We start from the raw sequence: 13,872 nt of genomic DNA on the forward strand, positions 1-13,872 counted from the left end.
GCCTTGTGCCCACAGCACAATGAATGCGTGTGACCCCATGCTCCTGCTGTGCGTGCCTGCTTCTCCGCTCCTCCCGTCGAGTTGTGTGCTGAGTAAAGGATCTGTTGGATGTGGGTTTTTTTTTTTTTTCTTTTAGGGTCCATTGTGTTCTCTTAAGCCTGTGTTTGTGCTTGTATTTTAACTACATTATTTAATGCAATAATATGGAAAACGATGAACTAGAATGAAAACAAAAAGGGTTGGTATTGCTATGAAAACCACGTTAGAAAATCTTGTTGAAGATGAGAAGCTAACCAGTAACAACGTAGTAACAGTACTTGTTGAAGATGAGGAGTGAAGATGGCTATTGAGTTACTTATGAGCAAAGCAATAAAGCCTAGGGGGAAATACTCAAGCTGTTGTTCCACTTTAAGGAAACCCAGCCCAGACATCTTAGATGATACGTGCTGTGTGTGGTTGGTTTATGCAAGAAAGTGATGCAGATTGCCAATGAATACATATGTCATCAAAGCAAGGGCCTTGGCCCAGCATTGCAACAGCTCCTGCATTCCAGGAATCACGAGTCTCCTTGAGTCTATCTTCGAAATGATTGGCCGCCCCCACCCCCCTTTTTAACAGCCATTCTGGTGGCTCAGGCCACTTTCATTGCTTGCCTAGACTATGGCAGTGTTCTCCCAGCCAGTTTCTCTGCCTTCAGTCCCCGCTTCAGTCTAGTCTGCTTGCCACGCTTCTAAAACAGTAAATCCAATCATGCCCAACCTTTAGGTCTCCGCTTAGATGTCACTTCTTTTCGGAGACCCTCCCTGAACACCCGCCCCTGTAACAGATCAGACACCTGACTCCCCACGCTGCCTGGTCGGCTGGTACTTCCCCATCAGCAGTTACCACAAGGTACTGGAGTGCCTGTGTCGTCCTCGTCACACCACGTTGTGAGCCCTGTGAGGATAGGGGCTATGTCTCTTCCTGGTGTACCGTGAGCACTGAATAAATATTTGTTGACTGACTGAATGAATGAGGAAGATTCTGTTCGAACGTTTTCCTTCTGCTGTCAGTTTGTCAGTCACCATCTCCCTCCTGTAGGACTTTGGAGTTTGTCACTTAAAAGTGGCCACAAAGGGTGCTTGGGTGGCTCAGTGCGTTAAGTCTCTGCCTTTGGCTCAGATCATGACCTCAGGGTCCTGGAATTGAGCCTCACATCGGGCACTCGGCTTGGTGGGGAGCCTGCCTCCTCCTCCTGCTCTGCCTGCCTCTGCTTACTTGTGATCTCTCTATGTCAAATAAATAAATAAAATCTTAAAAAAAAAAAAATTAGCCGCAAGGGGGGAACAGGCACTCTGATACATTGTGGATGGGAATGGGAAATGCTATAACCCCAGTAAAACTTTCTCATCCAACAATCACGGTCATAATTCCATGAGTCTATCCCAAGGATAGCAAAAGGACACAAAGATATATAAAGTATTTTTTTGTAGCACTACTTATAATAGCAAAGGCTGCAAATAGTCCCAAAGTCTGCAGCAGATGACTGGCTGAACAGTCTTACCTCTGTACAGCCGAGTGCTCTGCAGTCATGAGAGAACAGTGCGCAGAGTCAGCATAAATCACTGCTGATCGATTTCAGCATCTCTTGTCAAGTGAGAATAGCAGCATGTGGAAGTAGGTTACAGAAGGGGATAGTCCGATGATAGACGTATGGCCACTTTTTTTTTCCTTTTTTTCGTATGGCCACTTTAAAAAAGACAACATGGAGAGGTAAATTTATTTACTTATTTATTTTTAAAATTAAGTGGGCTCCACACCCAATATGGGGCTTAAACTCACAACCCTGAGATCAAGAGCCACCTGCTCTCCCACCTGAGCCAACTAGGCACCCCCCCAAAAATATTTATGCAGAGGGGAGAGAGAAGGGGGAAGGGAAGGGACAGGGCTGGAAGGTCTTATTTTACCATTTCAACATTAGAAGGACCCAAAGGTTTATTCATTTTTAAACATAAAAATGAAAAGAAATAAATAACAGGTGCCACAGGGGAGTTTATCTGGGGGCTGTAGGAGGGCTGCTATTCCTGGTGAATCTGTGGTCATCGGTCCCCTTTTCATCCAAATCTCTGACCCAAGGGAACAGGGACAGTAGGTGGGACACACAGTAACTTCCCCTTCCATGGTGGGACTTCAGGTCTGTCTGCCAGGAGCAGGGTGTGACCGCAGACCAGAAACCTCCTGTCAATCTCCTCTTGCCTCCTAATTCTGCAGACACCGAGCCCTTGGTTTCTCAAACAGTAGCCTTTGGAGCTGATGCTGAGCCCCTGCCTGCACTGCCAGAGTGACACTGAATGTGGATTTTCAACCTAAACAAATAGATTATCCTCTGTTACTTTTGGAGCATTTGTAGTTGGACGGGGTGGGGGTGGGGTGGGGAGGAGAGGGGGTGATGGTTTAACAGCTGTGGAGAGAAGATTACAGGAAGTTTGCAGATTTTGATCATGACCCCTTTATTTTTGTCTTCTAGCTGCTCGGTCAGGCAGCTCGAAACATGGTCCTGCAGGAAGATGCCATCTTGCACTCGGAAGATGTAAGAAACAATTTCTTTTGTGATTTGGGTTTTATTTACATAACTGGTGTGGTTACAGGGAAGTGGAATGTTCTCTTTGTCTGTTTTTGTTTTGTTTTGTTTTGTTTTAATGCAGAGTTTAAGGAAGATGGCGATAATAACAACACATCTTCAATACCAGTGAGTATGCCTTTGGAGGTGCTGTGTGGTCACATTTTGCACACTGCCCCCTCTTGCCTTTGGACTTCCGCACACTTTCCTGAGAAGGCAGGCGTGGGGAGTAAAGGTGAGGTTAGTCAGCAATGAGCTCCTTCTGGAAAAGATGGCGGCGACTGCAGAAGAAGCTGGAGTATGGGTGAGGTCAAGAGCAGGGACTGCCTTTTGCAAGCCTCTCTGTGGTCATTTGGGGGCTCCTCAGAGGGAAACACTTTGAACCCATTGAGGGAAAGGCCCATGCCAGGATCATGCTCGCACAGTGCTCGGCGCCCAGTAGACACTTAATTGGAATTTGTTGACGACTCGTGCCCAAGGTCTCTCCTGGGGAGTCTGTGTTTTCACTGGGGAATTGAGTGTAACTGACCGGTATGGTCTAGTCCCCCCATTTAACCCAGCCCTAGCTACGTAGAAATGATCCAGGAGGTTCCAAAATACAGACAGCCCTTTCTGTTATAATTTTGCATAAAATTATAATGAGCTTTTCATCCTATTTCATTTTGCTTTATATTTTATATAGTTGGTATGACTTATGTACCTATTGGAAATGTACGATTGAGAATTTAACTCTTGATCTTTAAACAGTTTCTTGGGGTGTGTGCATGTCAGGTGTGTGACCCATTAGATTCCACATACCCGGGCCGAATGTGAGCCGTGCGTATAGTTTGTGGTACCTCCTCCCTCAGTCTGGTAGAGTGTTGTTAGCTCTTTGGGTTTAGAATCCATCTTCTTAGCAACGCTGCACTCAGAGAGTGAACAGGGCTTCAAGAGCACAGTCTTAAGCCAGAAGGGACAGAATTACAGAATGTGACATGAGCCAGAAATTTGTTCTGCCTACAAATATCTAGCCATAAGTTGCACTAATTTTCTGAGACTTTTTAAATCTTTCTTTTCCTCTTTCCCTTTCTGATTCAGGCAAGAAGCTATTCAGAAGAAGTAAGTAGCCCCAAAGGTAGGGGAGTGGGGGGACCAAGTGAAGCAGGCTATAGGGAATTCAACTTCTGGGCCCAGGATCAACGTGAAAGTCTAGCTGACGTATGCCCTTAAATTGTCGCACACTCTGGGGCAGCTCATTTGGGATATAGAGAAAACAGTCCAGTTGACCCTTGAACAATACAACTTTGAACTACACAGTTCCAGTTATACACAGATTTTTAAAAATATATATATGGTATAGTATTACAAATGTATTTTCTCTTCCTTATGGTTTTCTTTTTTTTCTTTCTTTCTTTTTTTTTTTTTAAGATTTTATTTATTTATTTGAGAGAGAGAGAGACAGCGGCCACAGGAACACAAGCACAGGGGGAGTGGGAGAGGGACAGCAGGCCTCCTGCTGAGCAGGGAGCCAGATGCGGGCATAGATCCCAGGAACCTGGGATCATGACCCAAGCAGAAGGCTGTTGCTTAAAGACTGAGCCCCCCAGGGACCCCCCCATGACTTTCTTAATAACTTCTTTTTCCTCTAGCTTACTTTATTACAAGAGTGTAGTATATAATACATATAACCTTATAAAATTTGTGTGAATTGACTATTTCTGTTATTAGTAAGGCTTCTGGCCAATAGTAGGCTAGTAGTCTAGTTTTGGGGGAGTCAAGGTATATACAGATTTTGACTGTGTGGGGCATCAATGCCTTTAACCTCCATATTGTACAAGGGTCAACTGTATGTTTCAAAGGCAGGCAGTAAGTTAATTCATTGCTGGTAAAGACTTTCTGAAAATTATAGTGTGTAGATGCCAAACTTAAGAAATAGAAAACCTTCTATGTTGGTAACATTCATTAAGTAAGTGTGCTGAGGTCATTAAACAGTCTTGGTCCCTTACAATACTGGTTACACTGATTGGCTTTACAGACCTTTTTTTTTTCATAGTTTAAACTTCTGGAACTGTAGTGGACCAATATAAATTTGCATTTAGCTTCAGCAGTGTTTATGTGTTAAAGTACAAATTGTGCAAAGAGAGGTCTTTATTGCTCATTCCAGATAAACTTTTTCTCCGTTCTGATTTCTAGTGTCGAGCAGTCTTCTGACCTACAGGACCAGTTGAATCATCTGTTGAAATAGAACAGCTTGCAAGAGGGAAAAGCTCTTCTTTGCCGGACACTGAGAAGGAAATATTTTACTCAGCTGCTGTCCTATGGGTTTGATTTTCCATTTTCTTCTCCAAAAGTTAAGTTAGAAAAGATTTATGATGGTGTATAGTTTCTCCTGAAGAGAAGCTAAGTGGTTGAATTTTGGAAGTACTTCTTGAGGCTAAGTCATGCTCTTACTGAATTTTTTAATTGCTCTCTTTAGTTTGATGTTAAAGCAAAATTAAAGAGGTCTTAGTTTTTTCCCATAGAACTTTTATATGTCAAAAGCTATATCATCTAAATGTGATTCTTTTTTAAAAATGTGATTCTTAAGCAAATGCTGAATGATGTTTTAAATTCAGAAATACGGCTTCTGTTGTGAAAACAGGAATGCTTAATATTGCTTTAAAGACTTTTTTCTTTTAATCATACATTCAGGAAATTTCATGGTCGTGGAATGGTGATAGGTAGTATCTGTTCTTTTCTATTAACTCGGAGGATAAATATACTTTATTCATTGTAGCAATTCTTAAATGAAAAGTAGGCAAATGGTATATCTGGCCAGCTTTGACCCCCTGCCTTGACCTGCACTCCTAGTTTCTTTGTTGTGACTCTTGATTAGTTGGCCTTGGATTCATTTTGTAATTTTGCTAGTCATCAGCAGATTCACTTGTAGAACATTATTGCCAAGTGCAAAGGCAGTTGAATTACTGGGAATGATTGCAGTGTAGGGTTGTGCCATGGTGAAAACCTTATGTTTTCAGTTATTTGCCCTTGTTCATCTAATTCCCCTTGCTAAAAGGCATGATTTGAAGGTCTTTGTTTGAATTTTAAGTGGGACTCCATTGTGTTCTAGTTCATTTCTTACTTCACTGAAGAATTAGGAGAAAGCTGACATAAGAAAATGGTGTTTTCAGGGAAAGAAAAAAGGCAAGTAAGAGTCCAATTTAATTCCTACTGTATATCATCAAGTCGACTAATCATATTAGGTTGTATTTATCCCTCATTATACCTGTACACATCAACTTACGGCAAAAGAAAAAAATAGGTACGAAGGAATTCAGTTATGCATTCATTTCATAAGCTCTCATTACAGTTACTAAATGTAAATGGGTTCAATTCACCTTCAAAAAGAAGGGTCACGAATTGGCAGCAAATGTCACGTTAAGAGTAAAATATTTGAAGCATTATTAGTGGATGTTACTGCCACTGTTGCTACTCAGCGTTTTGATGGGGACCATGTCTAGTGCAGAAGTTAAAAGTAAGTATAGCTAATGGAGTGCCTGGGCGGCTCAGTCAGTTAAGTTGTCTGCCTTTGGCACAGGTCATGATCCCAGGGTCCTGGAATCGAGCCCCGAGTCGGGCTCCCTGCTCAGTGGGGAGGGTGTTTCTCCCTCTCCCTCTGTCTGCCACTCCCCTTGCTTGTACTCTCTCTCTGTCGAATGAATGAATGAATGAATGAATAAATAAATATCTAAAAAAAAAATAGCTATTAGCAACAAAGAGACAAAATTATTATCATGTGTTAGGATTATCTGCTTAGGAAATCCAAGGACTGATTTCTTTTTAAAAGGGACATCGATTTAGAAAACAAAACGAAGTTCAATTATCCAAGTATACAAGATGCAAAGAAATACCTAACATGACATTTGTAAAATATTAAAAATTAAAATGAAGGTATGGTCTGTTTCCCTCATCATGCTAGAACAAATAGTAAAGCAGCAGTGACTGCGTACATTATACCTCATAAATTTCGCCCTCAAAATTTGGTAAATATCAAATTTACATTAAATAATGAAAGCCTAGTGGTACTAAGTTTAGTCATTTTAAGGAACATAATGCCAAAATACATGGAAGAAGAATAGTCAGAAATGTATGAGTATTCAGAAATTTATACATAATTTGATTCTATATCTGTTACAGAAACAAATGGGTTAGGTAGAATTAAATGGCGATCAAACATGTAGAAACAAAAAATACTTCTTTAAATAACATCTGGGTTGTAGAGGATATGTTGAAGGCTAGTATTTTTAAAAATAGTGAAATCTCAAATTCTATGCAAGAAAATTAATGTGATAATACCTAAGCAGTACTATAAAGAAAAAAAAATCATGCTTTAAATCTCTGTATTAAGGAAAAGTGTGAAATGTTTTCTTTTTTAAAGGTGTTTGTGGTTAGAACTTAAATCAAAATAGAATAAGAAAACCAAGAATGAATGATAAAAATTTGAAAAAATATATGATATCATTAATTCGTTTTGGTTTTTTTTTTTTTTTTAAAGATTTTATTTATTTGACAGAGAGAGAGAGAAAACAAAGAGATAGGGCAGCAGGCAGAGGGAGAGGGAGAAGCGGGCTTCTGAAGTGGGGCTCGATCCCAGGACCCTGGGTTCATGACCTGAGCTGACAGTAGATGCTTAATCAACTGACCCAGTCAGGCACCTCACGTTAATTGGTTCTTATAGATTAAATTGGTAAAGTATTGGGACACCTGACTGGCTCAGTCGGTGAAGCGTGTGACTCATGATCTTGATGTTGTAAATTCAAGCCCCAAATTGGGTGTAGAGATTACTTAAAAATAAAAATCTTAAAAAAAAAAAATTAAATTGGTAAAGTATCAGCTCAATCTGAAAGTTCAAATCAGTAAATTTATAATTGAAATGGAGACAAATAAAATAAATCAATTAGATTTTAAAAGCATGACCTGTCAGCTTGATTCTAAAGATTTGATTAGTAGTGTCAAAATGTCCAGCATCTTTGACGATATAATATTACAGAACTGCCATTTAAAAGAGAATATGTCCAGGGGGACCTGGCTGGCTCAGTCAGAAAAGCATGTGACTCTTGATCTTGGGATTGTGAGTTTGAGTCCCATATTGGGCCTAGAGCTTATTTAAAGAAAAAAAAAAAGTCATTTGCCTGTAATAGCTTTCCTGAGAATTTTCCAAACTATCAAAGAACTTCCATATACTCCTGAAGTATAGAAAACAAGAGCAAGATACACAGTTCATTTGCTGAAGTAAATATGACTTTCAATTTTATTTTTATTTATTTAAAGATTTTATTTTTAAGTAATCACTGCACTCAACATGGGGCTCGAACTTACAACCCTGATGTTAAGGGTCGCATGTTCTACTGACTGAGCCAGCCAGGTGCACCAATGACTTTCATTTTTTTTTTTTTAAGATTTTATTTATTCATTTGAGAGAAAGAGAGCGCACGAGCGTGTGTGTGTGTGTGTGTGTGAGTTGTGGAGAGGGGCAGAGGGAGAAGCAGACTCCCCTATGAGCAGGGAGCAGGATGTGGGGCTCAATCCCAGGATCTTGAGATCATGACCTGTACCAAAAGCAGATGTTCAGCCAACTGAATGACTGAGGTGCCCCATTTTAAAAAATTTTTAATTTTTTTTAAAGATTTTATTTATCATTTTAAAAAAGAAAAGCAAAATAGCATAAGAAAATTTAGGAGATTCTTATTCATTAACATAGATGCAAAAATCGTAATAAAATCTCAGAAAAATTGAGTAGAGAAATATTTTTGAAGAATTGCTAAAATAATTCCAGAATTGCAGTTGATGTAACAGCTACAAAACCCGTTACATTATTAAGAAACATTAAATCATCTATCACTGTAATATACACCAAAGAGCCATTTGAAAAAATTAGCTTTTTTTTAACACATTTTATTTATTTATTTGAAGGAGAGAGAGAAATAGCGAGAGAGAGAGAATGAGAAGGGGAGAGGGAGAAGCAGGCTCTGTGCTGAGCAGGAAGCCCAATGCAGGACTCGATCCCAGGGCCCCAGGAACACGACCTGAGCTGAAGGCAGATGTTTAACCGACTAAGCCACTCAGGCACCCTGAAAAAATTAACTTCTATTTCTTTATTTTTTTTTTAAAGATTTTATTTATTTATTTGACAGACAGAGATCACAAGTAGGCAGAGAGGCAGGCAGAGAGAGGAGGAAGCAGGCTCCCTGCTGAGCAGAGAGCCTAATGCAGGGCTTAATCCCAGGACCCTGGGATCATGACCTGAGCTGAAGGCAGAGGCTTTAACCCACTGAGCCACCCAGGCGCCCCTTAACTTTATTTCTAATTAAAACAAAACAAAACAAAAAAGAAAATCTTTCTAAAGAACCAGCATATGGTGAATATTGAATATTTGGTGAAGGAAAAAGACTCACAGAATCCCAAAATCTTAGCTCTGTATCAGGCCTCAAAAGTGACTGAATTCTGGCCCCACGTTTTGCAGATAAGAAAACATAGCCAGGGACATGACATGACTTACCCAAAGTTACCGAGTTTGGTGATAGGTTTTTTGAGTATTAGTCTAGCTCTTTATCATCTGTTACTTTCTTTACAAATAGAAACATGGGTGCTACTTGTCCTTCTTAGTATTTAACACAGTACAGAAGAAAGGATCTTGGAGGTAACTGAATCCAGTGTGTTTCCCTGCCACTGCGTCTCTAGCAAGTGAGCCTCCAGCTGCTCATCTGGCCCCTGCTTGAATGCTTCCAGGGGGGGACCTTTACTTAGGGATGCTGGCCATTTTGGAAAGCTCTACTTCTTTAGAGACAGTCTGGGTACTGAACCAAACCAGCCTTTCTGGACCATTCTGTAATGGTCAGACCCGCAGCTTCCAAGGTAGGATATGTGGAGGTACGCGCAAGGCCATCCTTGGAGGTAAGGGAAGAAAATAATGAAAATTTCTATGTATGTTTATTTTTCATCTTAAGAAACTTAGGTTTTGCTAATATTTAAAATATGACTTGGTATGAGGGCTCTAATGTGGTCTCCATAGCATACTGATTTACACAGCCTGTCATTTAGCGGGGGTGATCTTAAAAACAAAAACACCAATGGCTGGTACACTGACCAATCAGAATGAATGATGGCTACAAGCAATCTGGCCCAGAATCAGTGCTATACACTAGATACCTGATGGAAAACTTGGAATCATTCAATTAAAGTTGATGGTGGTTTGCTTTATTGTGGTTTATCCATTTGTGGTTATGTGGATTTTAGGTTTATCAAATGATTCTTATGAATACCCACAAATCAAAGATAATGTATTAAAGCAAGTAGAGCGAACAAGTGGAAAACAGTGAAGCCCTTTCCCTAACCCCCATTAATCTGTGCCTTCAAGATAAACATAACATTTTAACAATGAGTGAGAAAGTAACTGCTTTCCTAAAGGAACTAATTTTATGGAGATAGTATATTGAAAACTAGTATTTGTTTTTGCCATTATACAATTGCTAAAAAACTGATAGCTGTAGAAACACATTTTTATCTACTTAATAGTTGGAAATATTCTAGGCTATAAAAATATTCTAATAAGGACTGTTTTCATGGGTTTAATTTGTTAAAAATATTAAAATATAACATCTTTATATTAATATTTAATCATCATTTGACATCAGGGAAGATTGTTATTAGCAGGTGAGACTGAAAAATGAGTGTAACATAGTAAATGTCCTGTTTAGATCTCTGTATTTCCTTACTACCCTAATGAATAGAAACGCTTATTACAAGCACAGAAGAAATAAGATAGACAAATACAGTGAACCCTTATACAACACTGGGGGCAGGGTACTGACACCTTCACAGTTGAAAATCAGTGTATAACTTTTGACTCCCCCAAAACTTAACTACCAATAGCCTAATATTGGCTGGAAGCCTTATCAATAATATAAACAGTCATTTAATACATATTTTATATGTTATATGTATTATATACTGTATTTACAATAAAGTAAGCCAGAGGGAAAAAATGTCATTATGAAAATTGCAAGGGAAAGAAAATATATTTACAGGGCGCCTGGGTGGCTCAAATGGTTGGGTGTCTGCCTTTGGTTCAGGTCATGGTTCTGGGGTCCTGGGATCGAGTCCTGCATTGGGCTTCCTACTCCGTGGGGAACCTGCTTCTCCCTCTGCCTCTCTCTTTCTGTCCCTCATGAATAAATAAAATCGTAAAAAAAAGAAAATATATTTACCGTACTGTCCTTGCTAAAGAAATCTACATAGAAGTGGACCATGCAGTTCAAACCCATGTTTTTCAATATAGGGGTAGAAGAAAAAAATTTTCTGCAGGATGAAATGACAATACTTAGGAAACACAAGTGAATTGATTAGAAATTACCAAAGGTTAAAAATGAATTTATCAATGTTGTTTTCCTAAATAAAATTCAAAACAGACTGAGAACTGCTGCACGCCTACGGTATGAGTCCATGGCATTCTGGATAAGGAGGGAGAATAGATCTGTGGTTGCTTAGGAGCTGGTGGGGGAGGGGAGGGGGACTCACTACAAAGGGGCGCAAAGAAACTTCACCACGAGAGAGTCCTGACTGTCATGTATACGTTTGTCAGAATTCACAGAACTGCATGCTAGAGCAAGTTGAGTTTTCCTGAATATAAATTATATCTCAATTAATATGACTTTAAAAATACATTGAGAATAAATAATCTATGTAAAAAATGGGCAGAGGACCTGAACAAACATTTCTCCAAAGAAGATATCCAGATGGCTGACAGACACATGAAAAGATGCTCACGATCACTCATCATCAGGGAAATGCGAATCAAAACCACAATGAGCTACCACCTCACACCAGTCAGAATGGTTAACTCAAAAGGACAAGAAATAAGAAGCGTTGGTAAGGGTGTGGAGAAAATGAAACCCTCCCCCTGTTGGTGTGAATGCAAACTGGGTACAGTCACTGTGGAGAATGGTATGGGGGTTCCTGAGAAAATTAAAAATAGAAATACCATGTGATCTAGTAATTCCATTGCTGGCTATTTACCGCCCCCCCCCCCCCATGAAAACTAATTTGAAAAGATACATGCACCCCTATGTTTATTGCAGTATTATTTACAGTAGCCAAGATATGGAAGCAACCTAAGTGTCCCTCCATGGAAATGGATAAAGAAGGGCGCCTGGGTGGCTCAGTCGTTAAGCAGCTGCCTTGGGCTTAGGTCGTGATACTGGGGTCCTGGGATCGAGTCCCGCATGGGGCCACCTGCTCAGCGGGAAGCCTGCTTCTCCCTCTCCCACTCCCGCTGCCTGTGTTCCCTCTCTTTCTGTGAAATAAATAAATAAAGGCTTAAAAAAAAAAAAAGAAATGGATAAAGAAGAGGTGATGTGGTATGTGTGTATACACGCACACACAATATACAGTTCCATATTTCTATACTAGAATATCACACAGCCATAGAAAAGAATGAGCGCTTGCTATTTGGGACAACATGAAGGACCCAGGGGATAGAATGCCAAGTGAAATAAGTCAGGCCGAGAAAGACAAATGCCATATAATTTACTTATGGGTGGGATCTGAAAAAACAGTCTAATAAATACAAACTGGTGCTTGCAGGGGCAGAAATGGCAAAGGTGGTGAAGGGGATTAAGAGGTTCGGACTTACAGCTGTAAAATGAGTAAGTCCCAGGGAAGAAATGTACAGCATAGGGAACACAGTAAGGTAGTAACGTGGCAGATGGCAGCTGTGGTTATGCGCATCGTGTAATGCATGGCACTGCAGGATCACGCTGTTGTACACCTGAGACTTATGTAACATTGTATGTCAACTAGACTGCAATAAAAAAAAAAAATTAAGAAAAGGTAGTTTCATTTCCAAAAGGGACAAAAATCATATGGGTGTTCATTTAAGTCCAAATAGGAGGTTTATAAAATGAAAACCACTGTGGAGCAGTAAACGAAGATACTAACGAATAGTTAATAGCCTCTTCCTGGTTGGAAAGACTCAAGACAGCCGAGATGACACTGGGCCCAGCGGAACCAGAGCGCCACGGGAGGGCAGATGGTCAGACTGCCTTGGAAGCTCCTGGAAGCGGTGGCGGGTTCCCGCATCCCGGGACTTGGCAGGCGGGGGGTGGGGTGAAGCCGGCTGGCACCATCTGGTACATACAGGCTTGGGAAGCCCGCCCCTCAGGAGGTCAGACCTGCCTGTCCCGGGGCGGGGCCTCGGGAGCTCGCGGCCCAAGTGGGCGCGCCCAAGTCCTGGAGTCCAAAGGCCAAGGAGACAGTAAGTGCGCTGCCCCTCGCCTCCTGCCGGGCTCCCAGTGCGGGCTGGGGGGGGTGGGGTGGGGGGTAGATAGGGTGGGGTGGGGGAGTGAGGGGATGGGGCTGGGGCGCAGGGGCAGCGGGGCGGGGGGGGGGCGGGGGACCCTCTAGGCAGGTGGTGACCCTGCAGTCACCACCCCTGCCAATCACCACCACTAGCGCTCCCAGCCTGCCTTGTAACCAGCCCTCTACTATTCCCCTTGCAGGGGCTCAGCACCTTCACCTTTCAGCTTTCTTTTTTTCTCCTCCTGGCAGTGGCTGCCCCCCGCGACGCTGAGATCCGGAAGGACGTGCAGGTGTCAGCAGAAGGGCCTGGAATAGCCACGGAGGAGCCTCCGTTGAGTGGGAGCACTAGGCTTTTGGAAGCCCAGCCGGCCTGGGCCTTTGCCCCACAGGATCAGGGAGGAGATGGGAGTGGGGTGCAGGGCAAAGTCTCGGCTTAGAGCTTTGCAGGAGGAAAGCCTAGCCAGGCCTGGATGGGTGGGGATGGGGGTGCTGGTGGTTATGGGAGACTTTGCCTGTGGATAACAGTTCTAGCTCTTCTCTCTCCCCACCCCTACCCTGCCCTTGACCTCTGGTCAGACCTACTATGGGCAGGTGCTGAAGAAATCAGCAGACCTCCAGACCAGTGCCTGTGTCACTGCAGCCAGGCTGGTCCCCAAGCATATCCGGGAAGCCTTGAGGAATGTACATGAAGAAGTATCCTCGAGGTAAAGTGCCCTGTGCTGCTCCCCCATACCCCCATCCTGGAGACTCTAGACAGCAGGTTTTCAAAAGATAGTGATGCAGTCACTAGGGAATTAACCCGTTTTCTTCAATCCATCCAGTTTGCCTTGCCTATCATAAAACTGGAAAAGCAAATGGGACGCCTGGTTGACTCAGTCGGCTTAGCGTCTGCCTGCGGCTTAGGTCATGATTGGAAGGTCCTGGGATCCAGTTCCGTATTGGGCTCCTTGCTCATCAGG

The 13,872-nt window shown here is 41.9% G+C and overlaps 2 protein-coding genes across 7 annotated transcripts in view; both read left to right on the plus strand.

Annotated features, from left to right (window-relative positions):
* The window catches only part of BORCS7 (BLOC-1 related complex subunit 7), a 29,111-nt gene extending 23,090 nt beyond the window's left edge, over window positions 1-6,021 (plus strand). The window contains exons 2-5 of one of the 2 annotated variants that reach the window (XM_032312710.1): window positions 2,507-2,569; window positions 2,685-2,728; window positions 3,677-3,697; window positions 4,772-6,021. In XM_032312710.1, coding sequence (XP_032168601.1) covers window positions 2,507-2,569; window positions 2,685-2,728; window positions 3,677-3,697; window positions 4,772-4,823 — 180 coding nt within the window. In that variant the 3' untranslated portion in view covers window positions 4,824-6,021. Of the gene's footprint in view, window positions 1-2,506; window positions 2,570-2,684; window positions 2,729-3,676; window positions 3,698-4,771 lie in introns of those variants that run through there. The other variant, XM_032312712.1, reaches the window with a different exon arrangement.
* A 5,942-nt stretch (window positions 6,022-11,963) lies between these two features.
* The window catches only part of AS3MT (arsenite methyltransferase), a 29,243-nt gene continuing 27,334 nt past the window's right edge, over window positions 11,964-13,872 (plus strand). For 4 of the 5 annotated variants that reach the window (XR_004278619.1, XM_032313005.1, XM_032313003.1 and 1 more), the window contains exons 1-3: window positions 11,964-12,869; window positions 13,163-13,203; window positions 13,490-13,617. Coding sequence is in view for 4 of the 5 variants with exons in the window: in XM_032313005.1 (XP_032168896.1) it covers window positions 12,602-12,869; window positions 13,163-13,203; window positions 13,490-13,617 (437 nt within the window). In the remaining variant the exon portion in view is untranslated. The other variant, XM_032313006.1, reaches the window with a different exon arrangement.

This window comes from Mustela erminea, chromosome 14 (genome assembly GCF_009829155.1).
Source record: "Mustela erminea isolate mMusErm1 chromosome 14, mMusErm1.Pri, whole genome shotgun sequence".
Lineage (NCBI taxonomy): Eukaryota > Metazoa > Chordata > Mammalia > Carnivora > Mustelidae > Mustela > Mustela erminea.